General features: G+C 37.7%; 2 protein-coding genes across 2 annotated transcripts in view; both read left to right on the forward strand.

Moving 5' to 3' along the window:
- Positions 1-15,781, forward strand: part of LOC142343315 (DNA polymerase delta subunit 2-like) — a 209,193-nt gene extending 193,412 nt beyond the window's left edge. The window contains exons 8-9 of the mRNA XM_075395143.1: positions 14,006-14,155; positions 15,291-15,781. Of these exons, the coding sequence (XP_075251258.1) occupies positions 14,006-14,155; positions 15,291-15,677 (537 nt within the window). The 3' untranslated portion in view covers positions 15,678-15,781. The remainder of the gene's footprint in view (positions 1-14,005; positions 14,156-15,290) is intronic.
- LOC142343318 (dCTP pyrophosphatase 1-like) overlaps positions 1-24,056 on the forward strand; it is a 247,818-nt gene that overhangs the window by 193,412 nt on the left and 30,350 nt on the right. The window lies entirely within an intron of this gene.

Genomic DNA, 24,056 nt, shown 5'->3' on the forward strand with positions numbered 1-24,056 from the left:
GTCTCGGATGGAAAGAAGTGGAAACAGTCGATGGGCGGGGTATAAATAGTTGGAACTCCTTAAAGAATAAATTAACTATAGAAGGTAAAGGGGGACTGGTTGGAGAGAATGGTTGGCCAAAGGTACCATTGGCAATAAATAATGAAGAAATTGTGGGATTGCAAGAAAGTTTAGTGGAAGGGTTCCGGGGCTGTAGAAATCAGGGCGATGTGTATAATTATGTTAGTAAATTAAAGTTGGAGAGTGGTGATAGCAGGTTGTATCAAGAAGTTGGGTCGTATGCTGGTTTGTGTAATTCAATAGGTTGGACGTTTTGTGTGGATGGTTTGATAAGTGGTGTTTTGCCTGATGGTTTTACTGGTGTAAGGAGAGATGCCATGGTACAATGGAATGAGTGGTGGACGGCGGCACATGTTGAAATTGGGGGTAATGATAGTGTTTCGAAAACGCCGTGTGGTGAGAAATTGTTTCTGATTTGTGGAAGTTATCAGACATCAAGGGATTTTAATAATGTTATGGGTACTCCGCAATATTTTATGGATTTAATTAAGAGGGGTCCTTCTGCAAGTGGTTTGGGAAAGGATGTTTGGTTTTTCATTCCGACGAAAGATAATGTGTTGTGCCAGCCTTCGTTGTGTGCGCATGCTGTTTTAACTTTTACAAGAGGTTTGTCGTTGGTGACTGGCTGGGAGGCGCGTGATCAATCGAATCAAGTTGTTGTTGATCGGACTTTGGGATCGTTTGCTTATGGTGTACGTAAAGGTGTGGTAAAAAGAATTGTAATATCAAATAAAAATAAAAAGGCAGTGTTAGACTGGGCGAAAGAAAGAGAAGTATCAACTGGTGGTGCTAGTGATGTGACTGAGCATGTGCAAAGTTTTGCTAATAGTGGTCTATTTTTAAAAACAAATAACAAACGAGGTAATCGAAGAAAATGGGGTGGGAAACGGGAAACGAAAACGCAATCGAACGATAACGAGAATTTTGTGTATTCGTTTCTTCCTCCAAAGGATCCTTCAATGGAATAAGTGAGTTGTTCAACTTTAATTTACATTTTTTTTGGGTTGGAACTATACTGCCAGGGTTTTTTTTTCAAATTTTTTGAGATTTTATTATTTCAAGCCCGTGCCCTTTCAACGTGTTGTGAAAGGATCTTTTTTTGTTGATACTGAGCAATCGGTAAGGGTCCTGTCTGTGTTAGTTTGGTTTTGTTTTGGAAAAAAATGATGTTTCGTGAGTTTTTTGGGTCGTTATTTTGCACAGTCGTATGTAGTGTAAGCAATTAGTATTTTGACTTTCAATCGCGTGCCCTTCGAAGTGATAACAAGGTGGGATGTTAATTTTTGTTGATAATGGTTGGGAATAGATTGGTTAATAATAGTTTGCTATGTTAGGGGTGCTTGCTCATTGTGCTCACGAGTTGTGACTCACGAGTAAAAAAAAAATTTTTTTTTGGACAGAAGTAAAAAATTAAATTGGTAAGAAATTAAAAATAAGAAGAGGAGGCGTTACATTTGAATAATTTGCGGTGTTTATAAAATAAGTACTACATTAAATTAATTGCGACTCATGAAAAAAGATTTTAAAAAGGTATTTCGGATAAAAATTAGAGAAAATTATGCAAGTCTAAGTGAATACACGGATGCCAACAGGGTCGAACTCAATGGGGATCGTCATTGTCCATTTGAATAAAATCCCAGAAGTGGTGGGCTAGTTGGGTACCTTGGGATGAAGTAATGAAATGGTAAACGTAGGTGTATTATTCCCAGGTTGTGTAGAAAAAACATTTTTTCGTGAGAAGGCCTGTATGGGAGTGTGCCCAGATCACGATGGTTCCATTTTGTAATATTGCGTATTCGTTGAAAAAACATTCCCTATATTGGATTCCGACTTTTACGCAAACGTTGATGTTGTGGCTGGTGTGTAATTTTGGGGCGATGTCTTCTGGGCCGACGTAATTGCGGATTTGGTCCCAAATGCTTGTCATGATTTTTAAGAAAATTCAAAATTGTTGAGGTGCTAGGTTTTGAGATTTGTAAATATCAGGGAAAGAATAAGTAAATATGGTTTTTTTAAAAAAAAATTACAGGTCAAATTCGCCTTCTAAAAATTCTTCGGTGTTCTGTAAGAAATTCAAAAAGGTAAGAAAATTTGGATGATCTGGTTCCAAAGTGATTTTTTTGTCTTGATTATTGTCCAAGAAGTTAATCCAGAAGCATAAGGTATTGCAGGGGAATATGAAGTATTCAGAAAAGACTGCAAGTTTTATATCAAAATCAGTGAGAAAGTATGCATAAAGTGGAAATTGGGTTGGAATTGGAGAGATGTAAGGGATGGTGTCTTCTGATTGGTCAATTGTGGTGAAAGTTGGGGTTGGTGGATAAGACATAAGATAAGATTTTTAATGGAATATAAATGCAAATGTTTGAGGAAATTTACATGGAGTCATCTGAGAATGGAATGGGTGATGGGGGAGAAATTGGAATATAATTTAATTCAGTTGAATTGTGGTCTGATGTAGGGTCAGGGCTGTCGGGACTTTCAGAAATGGTTGGTTGCGATGGTTCTACTGCAACTGGTTCTCCTTCTGAATTAAGATAGAAATTCACATTAATATAACTATTTCCCGATTGTATGCATTGTAGAATTGTTTGCCATACGGCTGATGTCTCATTCACTGTAAGGGGGATAAAAGAAATTGAATAAATATTGTTGACAATATTGTCCTGTTGCATGTTAATACTAATTATTGCTTCACGATCTGTAAAAAAGGCAATGCTGTATTCAGTAATATAAGCTGGCTGGCCGTTGAATGTAGTGTTAATGCGCGGCTCAACTTTAATTCTGAAGTGATATACTGGATTCATTATAAAATGTTTGAAATAGTGCAAAAGGTAAAATTTTAGTTGTAGGAAAATTGTTTAAGTTGTTTGAAATAAATTCCAAGTTTCTATCCGCGAAGAAATTGTAATAGGTTGAGAGAATGAACAGTTAGCAATGAAGAGTGTTGCTGGTAGTTAGCAGGCAGAAGGTAGTTTGAATGATTGATAGTGTTGCGGGGGAAGTGGGGGAAATTTGACATTTTGATTAATTGGGATTGTGGGGAATTATCCCTGGTTGGATTGATTAGTGTTCCATTATAGGCTGTCATTGTGATTGATGGACAGTTCGCCTTCCGGGTTAATGGATTTCCTTCTTTTTCTCGCTTTGACAGATAATTGATAAGTTTCCTTTAGGAGTTGCATCTTATTACTCCGTTGTTTAGTGCGTCAGTATAAATTCTTTTTAAAAATAAATTCGTCGCTGGATAAAAAGGTAGGGAGCAAATCCCCGCCTTTAACAATGGAGGTTTAAGGGGAATTGCTCTGTAATTTTTCCTTGTTGATTTTTCTCAAAGAATAATTGCAAGTAATGAAAATTTCGGTTTAATACTCGAGTAATATCAAAATTTTGAATTAAGTTTTCGCAAATATAATGGTAGGTACTTTCCAGATGGAGGATGGGTCTCTCTGGTTTATTTAGGGCTATTATAAATGTTGTTAATTAATAATTTTTTAAAAAAAATTTTTATTTTTAAGTTTTGTTTTCCTTGCTCACTGCTAACACAAAATTTTTAATTTGCGGCAGAGTAGAAGTGAGTGTAATTGATAACTTTTAACAAGTGACTTAGTTCAGTGGTTAGTATCTCTGGCCGTTGAGCTGGGGTTCCGGGTTCGAATCCCGGCGGGTTCCCGGTGCTTCCATAATGTGGGAAAATCTGGGAAAGGGCAAAGGGGTGTAAGGGTAAGCTAGGGTAAGGGTAAGGGGGTAGAGAAGAGGGGAAGGGTAAAAAAATTTAACATTTTTTTTTCTTTTTTTTTATTTATAAGCTGTTTTTACGGACCACGCGGCCGTCCCACTTAGCGCAGTTGGTAGCGCGCTGCACTCTCATGCTGAAGTTGAGGGTTCGAGTCCCGGTCAGGTTTTTTTTTTCTAAACGTTTCCTGTATTGATTGTTCTGAGAGGGTACGCTCCGTAATGGGATATCGGTGGGTGTTCCGGTATATGTGTATAGATGGGCTGACTCGGTGCGGCAGGCCTGTTGACATGATCAATTTTGATAGTTGGTTCTTCGTTACGTTTTAGTCTTCTGATGTAGTCTCCTAGGAATGTGTAGGGAGTGCGGGGTTTATTTATGTTTTCTTCGTTTTGGTTTTCGAACTCAGTTTTAATTTCGAGTGGTAGTACTAGTGAGCATTTGTGCAGGGGATGTTCTGGATGTTCTTGTAGGTATTCATAGTCATTCAATGCGACAACTTGTACTGGTTTTGTTTTTATTCGCCGTCCTTCGTGTGTTATTCGGAAAGGGAAACGTCGGTGAAGTTTTGCCCATTTGTGTAAAAGATGCGAATAAGTTAGATGTAGTAATACGCTAATCAAGAAGGATAAAAATCCGAAAAGAAGAGACATTTTCCATGGTATGTACTGTTCGAATCGGTGTTCGAGTTCGGGCTTGAATGCTCTTATTCTTTCTAAAATTGGTTCGGCCATTTGTTCTATTGATTTGCTGTTTGTTCGTCGTGTTTCCATTTGTTTAAACTCTGGTTGAATTTGCTGAAGAATTTGAATTTGTGCCTCAGATCTTGATGAGAAGTTTGGTAGTTCATCCAATGGGGGCAGTAGTTTGAAGAGTGTACTTATTGCATCTGGTAATTGAAAATCTAACCGTATTGCCGGTACTGTGTCACAAGCAGTGAGGTCTGAGCGAAGATGAACATTTGGTCCTCTAAGCTGTTTTCCACATCCCAGTGTGATGATACACACTCTGCACCCAGGATGCTCAATTCTTGCTAATGGATTGCTGCCATTACCAGCGCTTTCGATGAGTGTATAATCGTCTTTGGACGATGTTATTAACCAACGACCGAAGCCGAGATTGCGTGCTTTTTCAGTCAACGGCAATTCTACTACATCCAGTTGACAGCGTTGCAATGCAAGTAGCTCGTCATCGTGGTAAAGTAAAGTAGCCATACAGGACTGATAAGTCTGTTCTATTGGAATGGCTTTGGTGCATATTGCGTATTTTTGGGATCCGATACAATTTGCGAGCTCGTCTTCATCGATAAACGCTAGTTCTTCTCCGTCGTCTGAGACGGCCATGTATTTGGCTTCAAGTCGCCAAACTAAAGCTTTACCCGTATCCCCGTCCGGCATTGGGATCGGAATGGCATGCAATACGTTCATAACTGTACTTTTTGAAGCCATTGGAATTGCAAGTGTAAGTATAAGACCTGCGTCAATTGCCTCGACTTGTGTGACTAATTTCGTTTCATAGTACGAGAGAATCTCTTGGATTGGTACGGCTAGAGATAATCGATCCTGTTGTCCATTTTGTTGCAAATGAACAATCGTAAGAATTTCATGCAACTGCTCCCTTGGGACTAGTGACATTGGTAATAGTTGATTCATGAGAGGCGTCAAGGCATTCAGTATGTTGATTCGAAACGTATAAAGGGCCGATCGGTATGTTTTGATGTTAGCAAGTATTGCTTGAAAAATATTGCTAAGTACAAGACTATGTTGATTGATTTGTTCTCTTACGTATAAGTATTGGATGCAGTTTCTCATGTGGTGCACGTTTTGTCGTAACGCCTTGAATTGTCCTTCAGCAAGTTCCCAGTTCCTGTTTTGTGTCTCTATTATTTCGTTCTGGGCTTCTTTGATGGCTTTCAGTTCACCTGATACAACATAGAATTTTTCATTGTTTTGGATTGTTATTTGTTCGACATGATCGGTTAGGTATTGAAGATAAGCCATTGCTTGTCTGATGTTTTTCTGGTTTCTAGCCACTCTTTTGTCGCATCCTCCAAACACTGATTTGATGAAGCATAGTAATTTGTCGCCTGTTCCTATTCCAATTCCAAGCACTGCGGCTGCTGCTGCTGCGGCAGCCGCACCGCGGGGTTGTCTTTGCAGTGTTGTAGAAGTTTGACTGTTTGCTCTTAGTAGTGTGTTCATTTCCAATTTGAGGTTTACAATGTCGTGTTGGGCCTGTTGGTTTTCTATCATTGTTTGTTGCGCTATCCAGTGGAGGCCTGCTGTCGAGTCAGTCATATTTGTGAAGTTCAATGGGCATCCATAATTTTCTGAAGTCCACATTTTGTCTATCTCTTTTGTCAGGTTGATCAGTTTGTCTTCCACTGTTTTGTTATATATTGGGTAGGGGACCAGGATTTCAGTTTTGACAAATTTTTCTGTCAATAGAATTTTCTGATGAAGGTTGAATAATACTCCATCTTTTGTTGCCACCGATGGTTGGTTCGTTTTCATCAAGGGTAAAAGTTGTAGTAAAAATAGTACGATATTGAGCATTTTGCTAACTAGGTTTGTTTGTGAAATTGAATTAGAGTCTTTGTGCGACCGATTTTGAGGTACAAAATTTTGGAAAATGATTTGAGCTGTGTCTTTTTTCCTTTTAAATTAGGATTTTTTTTGGAGTGTTTTCATTGGTTGGTGACGTATTTAATGTGTATGTATAATAGAGAATTGGTGCTCAATTCCTATTGGCTGTCATCTTCGAAGCCAAAAGTTTGGTGAAGGTTTCCGTTGATCTCCCGACGGTGAAGTGTTAGCGGAACAATTCTTCGTCTGTTTTGAAGCGTTGGGCCAAGGTCCGCTAGTTCTCTGTTGGATACTCTTTGAGGAAGTGGTGAAGATGTTCTGGGGTTGTCGTGTTGAGCAATAGCACTATTGCTCTCGTTATTTTCAATTTGTGAGATGGTGCCTCCTATAAGGGAGTGCTCATTGTTCTCGTCGGATCTCGGTTGTTGGACATCATCGCTTGAGGTTGTATTGTTGTAAATATCGTTGATCGAGTTGGTCCAGTAGAAGGTTTCGCCTGTAGTGTCTAATATTGGGGGCGTGTAGACGGGGCTATTAACGTCATCAAATAGATCGCCAAGATTTTCAGATGAATCGAACGTGAAGTCATTGAGACTCTGGTTTCGCGACTGTGAGCTTGTTGCTTGTGAGTCTGCAATGCTCTCATCATGATCAGTTTCTGTTGTATCAATTGTCAGGTTGGGGTCTGGGATGTGGTCAAGTGGGAAGTAAGTTATTACTTTGACCTGTTCTTCCTTTGCTTTTTCTGATGGTTGTAAGAGGTTATATAGCGAGTTTTCTCGGGCCAATGCCAGATGATCATTTCTGCGAAGGTTGTATCGTCGATTTGAGCCAAAACGACTGTCGGACGGTAAGAAGTTTGAGTTATTTGAGAAGACGTAGTCTCCTGTATCAATTGATTCTGGCGTTTTTTGCGTGTTTGCGCTTGGAACTGAGCCTTCCACGAAGAATGCATCTTGGTCAAACGTCGGTTCGTGTGTCATATCATGAAATTGTATTGGCGGGTCTTCAGAAGAAAAATTAGCTGTTTGGATGTTTGAGTTGAAAGAAACTGACTGGACATCTGGTGTTGTTATAGGTAGCTGCATGTTGTCTTCGTTAATGTGGTGCCTGACTTGGTTGTCGAGCAGCTGTGGTTCTCTCTCTTCTTCTGGTATGGTGGGATCTGCTTCGAAGTTTTCGGGGTCTACATGTTCGAGGTCTTCTACTTGATATTGAGGTTTCACAGGTCGAAGTCTCATTCGATGGATACATTGCGTGTAATTTGTGTTGGTTTTGCGTACAATGTAGTTTGCATTCGTGAGCAACTTTTCTACTCTGTATAATGGTATCCACCTGCTTTGCTGTTTATTCATCACTGCTACTTGTGTTGTGGTTTTTGGGTCAAGGATCAGGCAGTATGATTTGGGTTTTAGTGGTGTGGCGTTGGCTTTTCTGTCATAGTACTTTTTATATTTCAGATAAGACGAGATAAGGTTGTCTTTTACGCTGGAGAAAAGCTCCGTAGTTTTGTCTTGTAGCTCTTTAATGCAGTCGTATTTTGGGTGAGACTCCCATAATTTTGTATTCTGAAATCTGAGGTCCAAAGGATTTATCGGTGTTCTGCCGTGAAAGACGTCAGATGGCGTGCACCCAAGAGCTGGTGCAAATGTGTTGTGTATGAATACTGCAATGTCAACGTATCTATGCCAGTCCGAGGAAGTTTGGTTTTCGTTAATTCGCAAGATTTGTTTGAGCGGTGCGTGGTTTCTTTCAAGTAAGCCAATGGTTTGCGCATGTTTCAGTGTGCAATGTTTGAGCTCTACCTCCAATAGGTTTGCTAGTTCGCTCATTAATTCGGATGTAAACGCAGTTCCAAGGTCACATATGATTCTTGAGGGAATGTAGGAGTGTCTCAGAAAAGTTGAGACAAGGGCTCGTGCTACGGTGTCTGCGTCGCCTTTCATAAGAGGTGTGGCGAAAAGGTACTTCGAGAACACGTCAATACCTGAGAGAATGTACGTGTAGGGAGAAGGGTGCATCTTTCCCACCAGATCTATTAGTAAAAGGTCTGCTGGGAAGTTTTGTAGAGACGAAAGTGGTTGTAATGGAGGTTTCAATGCAGATGTTGGTGCTGGTTTTGTTTGCAAGCATGTGAGACAGTTTCTGATATATTCTGTTAGGCGTTCAGTGAAGTTCGGGAAGTAAAATCGTTTTCTGAATTCTGCTATTGTCAGTGAGACTCCTTTGTGCCCACTCCAGACACTGTTATGAATTCTGTAGAGTACTTCCTTCTGTAAGTGCGACGGGACGCAATATTGTTTAATAAATTGGTTTCCAGTGTGGTTATAGAACTTGCGATGAAGGACGCCTTCTGTTATCGATAGTCTTGGGAACTGCTTGAGATACTTTTTTAGGTCACTGGATAGATATTGTCCTGTAGTCGGTGAACCTCTCTCAAACCAGAGCAGTACCCGTTTGATATCTTTGTCTTGTTGTTGTTCGGCACGGAGGTCTAAAGGTCCGTGCCCATGAGTGATGAATTCATCCAATGGGTTTTGTTCATGCATGGCGTTTATTTGTTGCGTTTCAGGTGCAAGAATTTGCAGTTGAACGTCAGCTCGAACATTCATAGGATCTTCTCCGCTGGTTTGTTTTCTCTCAAGTAAGTATGTTTTCATAATTTTGGGGGTATCGTCATTTTCTGAGCTGCTCAGATAACTGATTGAATTGTCAGGTGTATCTGCTGCTGTGTTGATTTCGATTTCGTGCATCGGTATGCGTGAGTTGATACGTAGCTCGAGCCTCTCTTTCGGGTTTATGTGTATTCTCGACAGATAGTCCGCTGCTAAATTGGCTTTTCCGGGTATGTGTCCCGGTGTGATGTCGAAGCTGAGTACATGATCGATAGCATTCCAAAGTGTTGGCGGTATGATTTTTGTTTGAAAGAACCTGGTTACTGATCTGTTGTCTGTCAAAATGAGAATTGGTTTTTTACATCCCCATACAATATTTGCAAAGGTATCTAGGGCAAAGTGAACTGCGAGGAATTCTTTCGCATATATCGAAAGTTTGAGTTGGTTTGGGTGGAAAATTCTAGATCCAAAACTGACGGGTGCATAAATTTTCAGTTCCTGATTATCATCATTTGTTGTGTAGTCTTCTATCATCAGTACGTATCCGGCTGCGTAAAAGGATGCATCAGCCATTATTACATATTGCTGGTCAACTTTGGGTAATCTGAGTGAAAGGTCACAGGCTGTTCTTAGATCATTTGTGAGCTTTTCCAGCATAACTTGGTGTTCTTCTTCTATCACGAAATTGGTGTCTTTCTTAAGTAGACGATAGAACGGTAAAAGTTTTTCAGCAAGTTCAGGGATAAAGGCTTTGTAAAATTGAAAAAATCCGATCATTCGCTTGACTTGTTTTGGGTTTCGCGGCATTCTGAATGTTTTCAGAAAGGTTGTAATCTTCTGTGTAATTGGTGTGAGACCCTCAGAGGTTATCGTATTACCAAGGAATTGTATTTCTCTGAGTCCAAATGCGCATTTGTCTGTTGCAAGTTTTATTCCTGATTCTCGGATGCATGTAAAGATTGCTCGAAGTTTTTCCAACATGTCGTTTGTGTCATGTGCTCCGATGCCAATGTCGTCGACGTACTGAAAGCATTTATCCGCGGTTATCACGGGGTCCAGGTTTTGACGCATGAATGAGCTAAAGGCGCTGACACTTCTGCTTAGTCCTTGGGCTAGTCTTTGAAAAGCATATGTTCTCGATGCGAAGTTGAAGGCCAGTAACTGTACTGATTGTTCATCTGCCATTGGTACAGAGAAGTAGCCGTGGCTGCCATCCATCTTGCAAAAGAGTTTCTTGCCGGCTAAGTGGGTGCCCGCATCTGCTAGTGTAGCTTTCGGGAAATTGTTATTGTTGTAGTCGTTTCTAATGAGATGGTTTATTTTTCTTAGATCTACTAATTTTCTGAGCTTCCCGTTTGGCTTCCGTTTTGCAAATATTGGAGATGAGTAGCGGCTGAAGGGGAGCGTTGTTATGACTCCGTAGTACTGGAGAAGGGCTAGTTCAACAAGCAAATCGTCTTTGAGATGGATTGAAATTCTTTGAGTTTTTGAGTATACAGGTCTGTTTGTGTCTGGTGTCAATTTGACTGAGAATTTGTGAGTGTAGCCAATGTCAAGGCGGTGCCTTGTGAATATGTCATTGAATTCGACTAGAAGCTGTTCTGTTCTTTCTTTATCTTTGTCAGAGAGTACGCTGTCGCTCCATTTGAATGCGTTAAGAAAAGTTTTCCTGTCTTCGTTTTTCGAGAGTGGTTGAATTGCTTCAAGATTTTTAAATTTAACAAGTTCGTCATATATGCGTTTTTCAACTTCACTCATCTTCGATGTGTCGGTATTGGTTTCTGGGGTCGGAAACCAGAATCCGTTTTCGTGTTTTATTGTTATATGATTTATTTCGCCTTTTGCTGTTCTCTCTATAGATTTTTCTATTTGCTTTATTGTTTTCTTTGAGTCGCTTGATGGGAGAAGTTTTGGCTCAAGTGGTATCAGGTAGTGTGCTTGCTCTGGTGTGATGATTTCGAATGTTGCTACTGGAGAGTCTTGTCTAATGTGCAGTGGAACTTCTGTTGTATTGATTGCAAGTAGGGTGGTAGTTTTGTTTTTTGTAAGTTTGTCAAGCGTGCTTGTTAGACCAAGGCCCAGTTTTTCAAATTTGACAGTAGGCTCTACGAGTCCAATTTGTTCTTGTGCATCAGTTTCCTCCGATGGGATTAGTTCCAGAAATTTTTGTTCCCCAGGTGATAGCGTATAGGTTGTTTTGGTTTTGAGCATGATTTTTTTCCGGCTGTTGAGACGTTTTTGTTTGTTGTTGCCTTTTATGTGCATTAGATTTAGCTGAAAAGTAAATTCTGGTGTTTGTAGTAGTCTGTTGTGGGCATCAATAATAATCTCATTTTTATCAAAGAAGGGAAAGCCAAGAAGGATAGCGGAAAGTGTTTCAAACACCATGAACTGTTCCTCAAATTGTAAATGGCCAATTTTGAATGTCAGTTGGACTGTAAATAAAATGGGTGATTGGTGTAGGAAAGCTGTAGAAACGTTTATTTCAGGAGGATTTGTTTTTTCTGGTTTTTGGTAGAGGTTTCTGCTTATTTTATCAAAATGTTTCTTTGACATGGCGCTGCTGAATGCTCCAGTGTCTGCTACTGCTTTCATTATTAATGTTTCGAACTGCAGAGGTATTATGAATACATTTTCGCTATAGTTTGTCATGCTATCTGGTATATGTTGTAGAAAAACATGCAGGATATTTAGTTTTTTGATTGCTGATTGAATGGCATGTTTCCATCGCGGTATGCTGGTTGACGTTCTGGACAATCTCGGGCAGTGTGCTCATTGCTAGCACATGTTCTGCAAAATGTTCTCATTGGTGTAGGAGATCTTTCGGTACGTCCATTACTTCGGTCGTTTCGTTGGAAGTTTGACCTTCCTCTCGGATAATTTCCTCGGGCTCTCTGAAAGCTTCCACGGTTACGTCCTCTGATGTTGTAGTTGTTACTGTATCCTCGGCCATTTTGGTTTCCATTATACTGGTATGTTTGTCTGTTGTGGTTGTAGCCTCTGTAGTTATTTCCTCTTCTGTAGCTAGGGTACCGAGTACTCTCCACGCGCTGATGCGGTGGCTGTGCTACTTGCATTGATGCTATGCCTGCCGCCATTATGCTTTCTATGGCTTGGGCCACAGCAGGGTTTCCTGATGCGTTTAGTGTATTGAATGCCGTGGTGTATTGTGGTTCGGGGTTTATCTGATCAATTCTGACTCGTCGTTTGATGATAGCGCATAGTTCGTTTACAGTGATGTTGTCATTCTCTTTCAGCAACACTTTCTTGTACTTGAAGGGCATGCCTTGAATGAATTGTTCTCTTATTCGTCTTGTTCTTTCGTCAGTGCGGTCTATGTGAGCTGCAGCATCGTCCACAATTGCGAGGTTGGCGAGGCGTTGCAGATCTGTGAGGAAGTCATCGGGTTGTTCTTTCACTGGGTCAAACTTTCTCGATTGCAGATCGAGCTCAAAGTTTCTTCTTTGGTCTGCTCCTGCATATCGGTTGCGTAGTTGTTCAAGCGAATCGTCTAGATCGTTTCTTGTGTTTTCGGCGAGTCGAAGGTAATAGTTGAGTGCATTACCGGCTAAGTGTAGCTGAAGATATCTTGCACGTTGGTGGTTCGCTTCAGGAATTCTAGATACAGCAATGCTTGCTCTCAGTAGTCCTTCAAATTCAGGCCAGTTTTCGTTTGGTAGTCCTGAGAACCTTTTCAGATGTACGTGAGGCGGACTTGGATCTGCCATTTTCCTTTAGTCAGTTCGTTGTTGAAGTGTTTTTGTGGAAAGAGCAATTTGTGCGCTTCTCCAATTTAGCTGTGTCACAGAGTTTGCAGTTTAGGCTATTTGGTTGGTCTTTTTTGTTCTTCGCTGCAAGTTTTTGACTTACTTTTCTGTCGATTGTTTTGTCGTTGAAGAATACGAACGGGTTTCTAGGATGATAGCCTTCCAATAGTGTCATAGAAGTACTGTTGTGGCTTGCGTTGTCTTTTCTCTTTGCTAGCAAAACAAAGAGGTTGATGCTCAAATAATTTTGAATGGGTAAAGTTGGGTTGTGCTTGTGGTTTGGTTAATTTCTCGAATTCGGTAGTTTTGAAAGAAATTGTAAAGTTCTGAGTCTTTTGTAATACGGATCCGTTTGATATCGGTTTGGTTGTCTTCTTGTGCGATAAAATAAAGGCTAATTCCGGTGTTTGTTTTTCTAATGATTCGAAGATTGTAAGTTTTTCCGTTAATGGCTAATTCCATCAGTTGCAAATTTTTCTTTCTTTTTAACAGAAGTAAGCGTTCAACATCTCTGTCGCCATATGATAACTCTCTTCATAGTGTTTGCTTCTTCCTTTTTTATCTTTTTAGAGGCAGCTATGTAGGTGCTAGTGCCAAGTACTATATTGTATGAAGACAGAGTTATCGTTGCAATATCCTTTCTAATAAAGGCTTTTAATTGCAAGTTTTTGCTAAGTGCTATTCGAAGCGCGGGTTCGGTAAAAACGCTCTTTTTCTGCTACAAGTTTTTCAATTCAAGTAATATGGAAAGCAACTGAACTGTACTGAGCACAATCGTCTGTCTGAATTTCAAGATAATAAAATGCGTGCTGTATGAATTTATAAAAGTCTTTTTCAACCAATCAAAATTTAGCATCGTCATACCAGATAAATTTGTTATTTATGTTTTTCATTTCTATATTAGTAAAGTTTGGAAAATTTTGCTTCGCTTATCACATTTACAACAAATCAAATTGATTTTGGTCTAAAACTGATTTGTGAATTGAGAGTAAACAGAACCCGTGATTATGGCTTTTAGGATATGAGACTGACCCATAGCATTCCATTTCATTATAATGGTGTACAAACATCAACTATAGATGGTCTTAATGGAGCGGGGAGGGGGCTTATCGCTACTAGCGCCAACAAACTCTACATTTATGTCAACAGAGCTCTAGTGATAAAAAATTGTTTCTGCATAATTTCCCTTTATTAAGTCAGTCAAATACCTTGTAATCCTGACGAGTGGCTTATATCACATAGGTTGCCTCTTCGTGTGCAGTGGACTTGATGCCTGGAGAGACAGACCCTGGCACTGCTTTCTTGCCCCAACAACCCCTCCACAAGTGCATGTTCCCCAAAGCCGCAACATTCACCACCTTCAATACTGTCACTAATCCATACCATTTCAAGGTCAGACACTTGGAATATTGCCACTACGATCATCCTATTTTTGTTACATAAAATGAAAATTTGTGGGTCCTTCCCATTAGAGCTTCCCAGCTTAGTGGGCATGTAACGTATAGCCTCCTCCCCCCGTCGCCGTATTCATTTAAACCATAAGGGGGACTAATATGTTTTTTTTTGGGGGGGGGGGGGTATAATTGGAAAGAGCCTAATTTATTTTAATCTAGAGTGAAGTAATAATTTTCTTTTTTTAAGATAGAAGTTTATACGTGTCCTACTGTTACAGCCACAATGTGTTGTATTGTATTTGGCTATAATCTTTTGCACCAAGGAATATCAAATGAAAATGTTTATTTCTGAATTTCTAGTAGCGAATCATGCATACAATTATATTCGCACCATTTGGCTAACAATTATGGAAAAAGATATGTATGCTGAAAATGATTGCGGAATAAACAGAAAACTTGTGGCATAAAGTAAGAACCTTGTTAATATAAATGACATACGAACGTCAAAGTCAGACTTCAAGTGAATTATTAGAACGAAAATATAAAGTCTGACTTTGACGTTCGTATGTCATTTATATTAACAAGGTTCTTACTTTATGCCACAAGTTTTCTGTTTATTCCGCAATCATTTTCAGCATACATATCTTTTTCCATAACTGTTAGCCAAATTGTGCGAATATAATTGTATGCATGATTCGCTACTAGAATTTTGAAATTCAGAAATAAACATTTTCATTTGATATTCCTTTGTATGCAAGATTATAGCCAAATAGAAAACAACAACACATTGTGGCTGTAACAAGAATTTGGTCGCTTTAAAAGTGCTAAAGCTGTGATACATATATGTGATGAAATTGCAAGTCATCTGAGTTTTGCTATAGTGGTAGAACAATACCTTTATCCTGAGTTAATGTACACCTGTTGGGGGCTTTCAGCTTTTACGTTTCTTCGAGTCTTTGTAATAAAATTAGGTTTTTTCCCATTACAGCCCCCAAGCTTAGTGGTCATATAAATTGTAGCACCCCATTACTGTAAATATACAATAAGGGGCTATGATTTCGTGGAGTGAAGGGGGGCTCTGATTAGAAATAAGTACTCACAATGGTTTTCTAATTTCCTATAATTGTTTCCAGTTGAACAACTCTGACATTGTCGGCTGCTCTGGTCAGAATCTGAAGGACATTGCAAAATACAGCACAGTGACAGATCCCCTCTCTGCCCTGGAAATGACTCTCAAATGCCAGCTTACGTGTCCAACTGCGCCGGACACTCTCCCTTGTTACCCTTTGGGCAAAAGCAAACAAGACCCATTTGTGATTGAAGCCCAACCGAGAATTTACTTTGCAGGAAACTGTGACACCTTGCAGTACAAGTATTTGAAGAATTCCGAGAATAGTGGTGATGATAAACAATTGCTTTTGTGTGTGCCTACTTTTTCAAAGTCAAAAGAAGCCGTGCTTGTCAGCTTGAAAGACTTGAATGTGACTCCTGTTTGCTTTGGCGATCTTTTGATCAGTTGAGAGAACGTACATCAAACACTTTTCAAGTACTAAATGATACTGAACTTTGATGATTGCTGACTTGTCATTTTCTTCTTGGTCAATTGTTAATTTTTCTTGCTTCGTTTTTCTCAAGGTTGTGGGAAAATTTGAAGTATATTTAGTATATTAATGGGCGCAAAGCAATAGCTGGAGTTAATATTGGCCTTCTTCTGGTCTTTTGCGATTCGAAGAGGAGTATTGTTGGGCCGTCTTTTATGGAGTTTATTTCTGGAGTGTATTTAAAACAGGAAGTAAAAGTAAATGCCGCACGTGAAAACTAAGTGTTTAGATCAAACGGCCGAAAGAATTGAAGAGTAGAGAGAGATTTTCTGTTCATACCGTTTTTGAGAGTGCGATGTGTAAACAAATTTTCAAGCTAGCGAAATATTTTTGATCACATGCGGCCTTTTCGAAGAAGTTTTAAACCGTATTAGCAAATAAATTTTGGCCATCTCAAAAATATACTAGGCGTAAAGATGCAATCTTGAGCTATTTTCGTGACTTCACCGTGTTGATACGCATTTTAAGGCGCTTTATAGTCTTTATATGCTTTATATAAATTTTTTAATGCCTCGGATACTTTTTTGGCTGCCATTAGTTTATTATTGGTTCTGGCGAACTTCTGTTTTATTTAATATTAATTAAAGTGTTTTAACGCAACGCAAAAATTATCTGAATTTTGGGCAGATTTTTACGTTTTAAATTCGTTATTGTCTAATTTGGCAGTTTTGCTGACTTTCGGGATATTTTTTTATGTTCTATTGTTTTTTAATAGCCGCGAAGTGATAGCCGCTGAGGCTATTATTTTAATAGCCGCTGAGGCTATTATTGATCTTCTCTTGGTTTTTAACAGTTCAAAGAAATTGAATTGTATTGGGGCGCTGTTTTTTTAAGATGTTTTCACACATTTTTTCAATGTTTTTGCTGTTTAAAAACGGGATAAACAGGTAAAGCCCAGCAGGCATTAAGTTTTATTAGAAGAAAAAAGTGGGCTTTAGTAGTCCTGCAAGTGCTTGGAATGGTGAAGCTGCTGGGATGGCCTTAATTTAAGGTTAAAAAGGTGATTTTTAGATCTTTTAGGCTCAAAATGGTGCAATTATTCATGTTTGTTGTAATTTTTTAAGTTTTTTCTGCTTGATTAATCTTAGATTGAAGTTTTAAGAAGTTGATTAAGGTCTTTGCGCGACGAAATTACTTGTTTTGACTCTTATGAGCTGTATGTATTGTTACTGCAAACAAGCAAAATGATACGTAACTTTGCAATATTTTTCAAATTTTTTTTTTGAAAATTTTTGTCATGTTTGAGTTTTTTCCAGCCTCAGGGGCGGGGAATCTCCTTTAAGGTTTGATAATAGGGCACCTAATATTTTCCAGTAAGAATAGAAAGGTTTTCGACATTTTAATGTCTCAAATTCGGCAGTTTTTTTTAAGTTTTCCAAATTTTTGTGTCCATTCTCAAGTGCCAGAAAAGCTATTTCACGGTCTGATTAAAAAAATTCTGCATGTTCGTTGGTGTAAATGGAAATGTTCTCAACAATTTAACTTTTCGAATTTTGGAAACATTTTATAAATTTCCAAATTTTTTTATTCAAATTTTTTGAAAACATTTGTCGTTTTTTCAGTTTTTCTCTCCTTAGTAGCCAGGTAACCTCTTTCAGGGTTTGGTAGTATGTTATTGCATAGTTGATAAGGGGCAATTGAATAGTTTTCAACATTTTAATAGAACGAAGTTTTAATTGAAATTTGAGTTTTTTCTAAAAGTTTTGCCTATCGATCTTTGAGCCAATGATTCTGAAGATGATATCACTATTTTCAGCAACATTTTTTTCAAATTTGCAATTGAGGTCAATTTTTAAATAATTTTTCTCTTATTGAGTTACACAATTTTCATTGGCCAATGAATTTTTCTCCGGTCTCGCAGATATAATCCTGGACAGATTTCGGAGACAAAAAGTTGGTTTTGAACTTGTCTTTGAAATGGGCAAATTTAGTGTGATCATTTTTTGGCTTCGGGATTAAAGCTTCAAGTGTTTCAGCAATGAGTAAAATTTTGTTTAGTTTGTTTGATTGTTTTAGTTTCTCAACTTTTTGAGATTATTTTGTTTGTGTTTTGGCTGGCATTGTTCAATTGATCTGCTGGTCAGGTAGAGTACTTCTAAGTTTTTCATTCAATTTTTTGGATTGTATTTCAAGACTTGTCCTGCTCTGGGTTTGTTTCTATAGTTCCTTTCATGTTGTTGGGTTTCTGCTTTTGTTCCCAGATGCATCTTGTGTTTTGATTTTTTTATAGTAGTCGTTTGAACCTATCAGTCGATCGACTAAAAAGAGGGGACTTTGATGAGTTCCATTACAATGTCTTCGGGCTATTTTTTAGATCTGTTCTCACTTTTAGCTATATTTTGTCAATGAGAAGATGATAATATCACTATTTTCAGCAACATTTTTTTCCAAATTTGCAATTGAGGTCAATTTTTAAATAATTTTTCTGTTATTGAGTTACACAATTTTCAATGGCCAATGAATTTTTCTCCCGTCTCGCAGATATAGTCCTGGACAGATTTCAGAGACAAAAGTTGATTTTGAACTTGTCTTTGAAATGGGCATATTTAGTGTGATCATTTTTTGGCTTCGGGATTAAAGCTTCAAGTGTTTCAGCAATGAGTAAAATTTTGTTTAGTTTGTTTGATTGTTTTAGTTTCTCAACTTTTTGAGATTATTTTGTTTGTGTTTTGGCTGGCATTGTTCAATTGATCTGCTGGTCAGGTAGAGTACTTCTAAGTTTTTCATTCAATTTTTTGGATTGTATTTCAAGACTTGTCCTGCTCTGGGTTTGTTTCTATAGTTCCTTTCATGTTGTTGGGTTTCTACTTTTGTTCTCAGATGCATCTTGTGTTTTGATTTTTTTATAGTAGTCGTTTGAACCTATCAGTCGATCGACTAAAAGGAGGGGACTTTGATGAGTTCCATTACAATGTCTTCGGGCTATTTTTCAGATCTGTTCTCACTTTTAGCTATATTTTGTCAATGAGAAGATGATAATATCACTATTTTCAGCAACATTTTTTTTCAAATTTGCAATTGAGGTCAATTTTTAAATAATTTTTCTGTTATTGAGTTACACAATTTTCAATGGCCAATGAATTTTTCTCCCGTCTCGCAGATATAGTCCTGGACAGATTTCAGAGACAAAAGTTGATTTTGAACTTGTCTTTGAAATGGGCATATTTAGTGTGATCATTTTTTGGCTTCGGGATTAAAGCTTCAAGTGTTTCAGCAATGAGTAAAATTTTGTTTAGTTTGTTTGATTGTTTTAGTTTCTCAACTTTTTGAGATTATTTTGTTTGTGTTTTGGCTGGCATTGTTCAATTGATCTGCTGGTCAGGTAGAGTACTTCTAAGTTTTTCATTCAATTTTTTGGATTGTATTTCAAGACTTGTCCTGCTCTGGGTTTGTTTCTATAGTTCCTTTCATGTTGTTGGGTTTCTGCTTTTGTTCTCAGATGCATCTTGTGTTTTGATTTTTTTATAGTAGTCGTTTGAACCTATCAGTTGATCGACTAAAAGGAGGGGACTTTGTTGAGTTCCATTACAATGTCTTCGGGCTATTTTTCAGATCTGTTCTCACTTTTAGCTATATTTTGTCAATGAGAAGATGATAATATCACTATTTTCAGCAACATTTTTTTCGAATTTGCAATTGAGGTCAATTTTTAAATAATTTTTCTCTTATTGAGTTACACAATTTTCAATGGCCAATGAATTTTTCTCCGGTCTCGCAGATATAATCCTGGACAGATTTCAGAGACAAAAGTTGGTTTTGAACTTGTCTTTGAAATGGGCATATTTAGTGTGATCATTTTTTGGCTTCGGGATTAAAGCTTCAAGTGTTTCAGCAATGAGTAAAATTTTGTTTAGTTTGTTTGATTGTTTTAGTTTCTCAACTTTTTGAGATTATTTTGTTTGTGTTTTGGCTGGCATTGTTCAATTGATCTGCTGGTCAGGTAGAGTACTTCTAAGTTTTTCATTCAATTTTTTGATTGTATTTCAAGACTTTTCCTGCTCTGGGTTTGTTTCTATAGTTCCTTTCATGTTGTTGGGTTTCTGCTTTTGTTCCCAGATGCATCTTGTGTTTTGATTTTTTTATAGTAGTCGTTTGAACCTATCAGTCGATCGACTAAAAAGAGGGGACTTTGATGAGTTCCATTACAATGTCTTCGGGCTATTTTTCAGATCTGTTCTCACTTTTAACTATATTTTGTCAATGAGAAGTCAAATCAGAGTTATGATTTTATTCGTGGCTGGCAGTGTAGAAAAAGGCAAAGGCACCAAGAGCCTTATTATTTTTAAGGTTTTAATTTTTTTCTTATTTCTTTTAAAACGGAGTGAATAAAGTGTTTGAGCAAAGTTTCGGTTTGAGAGTCATTTTTTAACATGCAGAAAATTGTCTTTTGATTTGATTGTTTTTTAATAGCTCTCAAAAATTTCTAGCAATTACATTGGTCCTCTGGTCTTCAATGCATTTTTTCTCAGCAAAAACGGGATACCCGTAGCGCTTGGAGGGCAATAATTTCTCTTAGAGCCCTAAGCCTTACTATAATCTAAGAATGCGATTCACCAAAACTGTTTTGAAGAGACAATTTTATGGTGTGAAGGGCAGTTTCTAATTTTAAATGTTTGACCCCCTCAGTCAGCCCTAATTACCCCCCCCCCCCCCCAACAATCCCATTGTCCCCTCCTCCATTTGTCGACTTGAACTCCCCTCTCATCTAGCCTCCGCACACTACTCCCCCCCCCCCCCCCACAAACCTACTGTAGCGAACCGCTCGCCGGTCGTTTGTCATTTGAGAGCAATTCACCAGACGTTAGTTGGTTTGTTTTTTTCATAAATGATGATAAATTTGACCCACCTGTCTGGGGGGCAGCTTCGGGTGACTCCTAATGACAAAATGATTGACATTTTTATTTATTTATTCGAATAGAAAATATAACTTATTTAGTTTACTCCTTGTTTGTTATTCCTTTTGCCCTCGACTTTTTTTTCACTGTCTCTCGTAGAATCAATCGAAATCAGTAATACAGTACTAATTCTCTAGAAAAACTTTTTAAAACATCTGAAACCAGCAAGGTTTTGAAAAGCAGAATTGAGATTATTATTCATACGTTTTAAATCTCAGAACTTCTTTTTCCCACACTTAGTCCTATTTTCTACATTGAATCGATATCCACTCTCTTGTTGTATTCTTAACAATTCTATTGTGATATTGACAAATTACATCATCAAACAGAATAATCCGTCACACAATTCTCCACGACAAGGAATGATCCATCCATCAACCATTAGTTAATCCTTTAACAAAGGTTAATTAATGTTTAGGTCAGAAAATTTCTCTTACTCTTTTCCACCCATGTTGCACTGCTCCACATTTTTCCATTCAGATCACATTACCCGCCACCCCTCGTCAAATAGACGTCATTTCCCGCATCCATGTGAACACAGCATCATTCACCACATAAACAAACTTTCCATTTAAAAAATGGACCTTTTATTTAATAAACACTAGATATAACAAATTAAGACACGGATAAAAATCGAGTGCAATCACTAAAGGAGAATCATGAACTCAGAAGTATTGAACATCACTTCAAAAATTTTAGCTCACACAGTTTTGATTAAAACAAAATATTTTTTATAAAAAAATATTTAAAAAAATAAAAACAAAGAAGAATCGAAAATAGAAAGAGCTTCGAGAACGACATGAGGGTCGAGAAAACAGGAATCATTCTTTTTGTCTACTTCGCACATAATAGTACCTAAAAGTTTTTGCTGTACTAGTTGTATAAACCCAACAACAAATTTCAAAACGCGCTCCGCCAGATTGGCAAGCAAATTATAAAACTATGAATAATTTTATTAATTTGGAAATTGATGAACTAGATGATCAAGATCAGATTGAAAACTGAATACAAAAATGAGTTTTGCCTAAATAGAACGATCACCAACACAACTAACGACACATCAGGGATTATTAGCCAAATCTTGCAACTCGGTGCAACGAAATCCTGCAACATTCTCGCTGCAACATTCTCGCTTCATCTACGATCGTCATTTCATCCAAAGTTATTTAATAAACAAACTTTTTGTTTATTAAACAGTACAAAATAATGAAAATGAAAACACAGTAGAAAAACTAATGCGATCATTAAAACAAAATCATCGCCTCAGAAGTGTTGAAACATGTCTTTGCAAATTTGAAATACGGAATATTTAACGAATCCTATAACCGCAGTTTTATAGCCAAAGAAGTGCTATACAGAAAAAGACAAAGAACAAGCAACTAACGAACTATTTATTCATACTTAAACCTCGATTAGATACGACCGAAGAAGTAGTATTTCCGGTAATTAAATTAAATGCAGATTTTCACGAACTAGTATCAGTAGAAATAAAGCCTATGCTGAAATTCTAAGTAGAGATGTAAGAGTGTAAAAAGAAATGATACAAGCCATAACGGTGGAAAAAGAATGTAATTGTTCATCAGTCCACCCTGAATTACACTCTGTAAATAACAAGTGTGTAAAAGTGCAAAAAATGATACTTGGCTCAATGGTGGAATAAAGAGTGTAATTCATCCCACCTTTTTTATCATCCCACCTTAAATTACACTCTTTGCGAAGAGCGTAAAAAGGGTGAATAAAAAAGTTTAACTAAAGTGTAGTTATTTAAAATTACACTCTTACACTCTTTTCCCGATAAATAGCTGTGGAAAAAGGATTACATCCAATTCCCTGCTTATAAGGGGTGAAATAGGAATGGAACCTCAACCCGGGAGGAAGTGAACAACAAATCACATGTTGTTTAAAATTGGAATATTGTTAACAGGTAAAAAGATGTCAGCGAGAAATATACCAAAATGCGTCATTTTAATTAGCCAATCAGAATCGAGTATTTAAATTACGTATAGAATGGCGTCCAATTTATGTATAATGTTCGGAGAAACTTCGTATAACATAAGTTTAAGTAAATATAACAACGATATGTACGGATTAAGCTGGTTTTCGGCTTAAAATTTTTAGGTTCTTTAGACGATTGTTGATCGAATATGAACCGATTCTGAATTCAATAACATCAGACAAAAACCTGTAAAAGAGCATCAAATAAACCTTGCCGTCTAAATTCTCACTTGTTGCTATGATCATAACGAATACTAATACGTAGCCTCGATTAGATTTATCGTTAACACGTTGCTATACTGATATATTCGACACGTCGCTACACTGATATATTTCATACGTTGCTATACTGATAAAAATTTTCGAAAGAGTGTTTTGCACCTTTACATTGGTGCCGCTCTTTACCGAGCCACCTTTATTCAACAAAACGTTAATTCGACAAATAGCTTTTTGAAAAAGATTATGCGCAAGTTGATTCCTGCCGCAGAAACATTGTTGCAAATGGCCACCTTCCATTTATAATCGCCGGCTCAAGCGTGGGAGCAGAGAATGGAAATGTTGTAGGAGGGGTCTCATGATGAACAATTGTATCAAGAACTGTAATACTGAGGGAGAGTTGATGATGTGCGTCTCGAAATTGGTGCCCACCTCTGACAAGGGACGATACTACGCATTTGGTCCAAAGATTAATCCTCATGATGAGTCGAGCCTTTTGATGATTTTCCATGCGGAAACATTTGCGGCCTTGTTTGTGTGGATCAGCACTTGGTTAAATCAGTAACAATTACAACTTACGAAAAGGCGCATAACTGAATGATCATGACGTTCAGTGTGAGTCCTCCCGTGGGTGTTGCAGTTGAGTGCAAACAACAACAAGTTCTGCCAAAACTGCTGAAAGGGTGAAGCGATTGGCAACATCGGATCTCTGACTTTCTGTAACTTCAAAAGTTGTGAGACAGAACCTATTAATTTATGTATCATAATTCGATATCCCTATTTGAATTTAGACGGCAAGAAACCCAACCCTTGAACTTTTTGATTTTGAAACGGGTAGTCAAAAAAGTATTGGATGACTGGTCACCATGAAAACCCTCATAGCAAAGTTTTTGACACAAAAAAATTGATTTTGAAAATTTTTGGTCGAATTGTCGACAATTTGTAAAAAAACTGATCATTTCAGTTATTAAAAAAACCTCTTGATACAGAAAATTGATAGAATATTATGCTAAATTGTTCAATTTTGACAATTTTTGGTCAATTTTGATGCAACTGAAAAAAAAGGAAAATCAATACCGAATAATGAGAAACCGTGTTTTCGAGCTTAAAACCGTCCATTTACTAGATTACCGTTCCGTTATCAAGAATTTGCAGAAATGTTGACCAAAAAGTGAAAAAATTGGACAAAAGC

Source organism: Convolutriloba macropyga, chromosome 7 (assembly GCF_964194025.1).
Source record: "Convolutriloba macropyga chromosome 7, txConMacr16.3, whole genome shotgun sequence".
Taxonomy (NCBI): Eukaryota; Metazoa; Xenacoelomorpha; order Acoela; family Convolutidae; genus Convolutriloba; species Convolutriloba macropyga.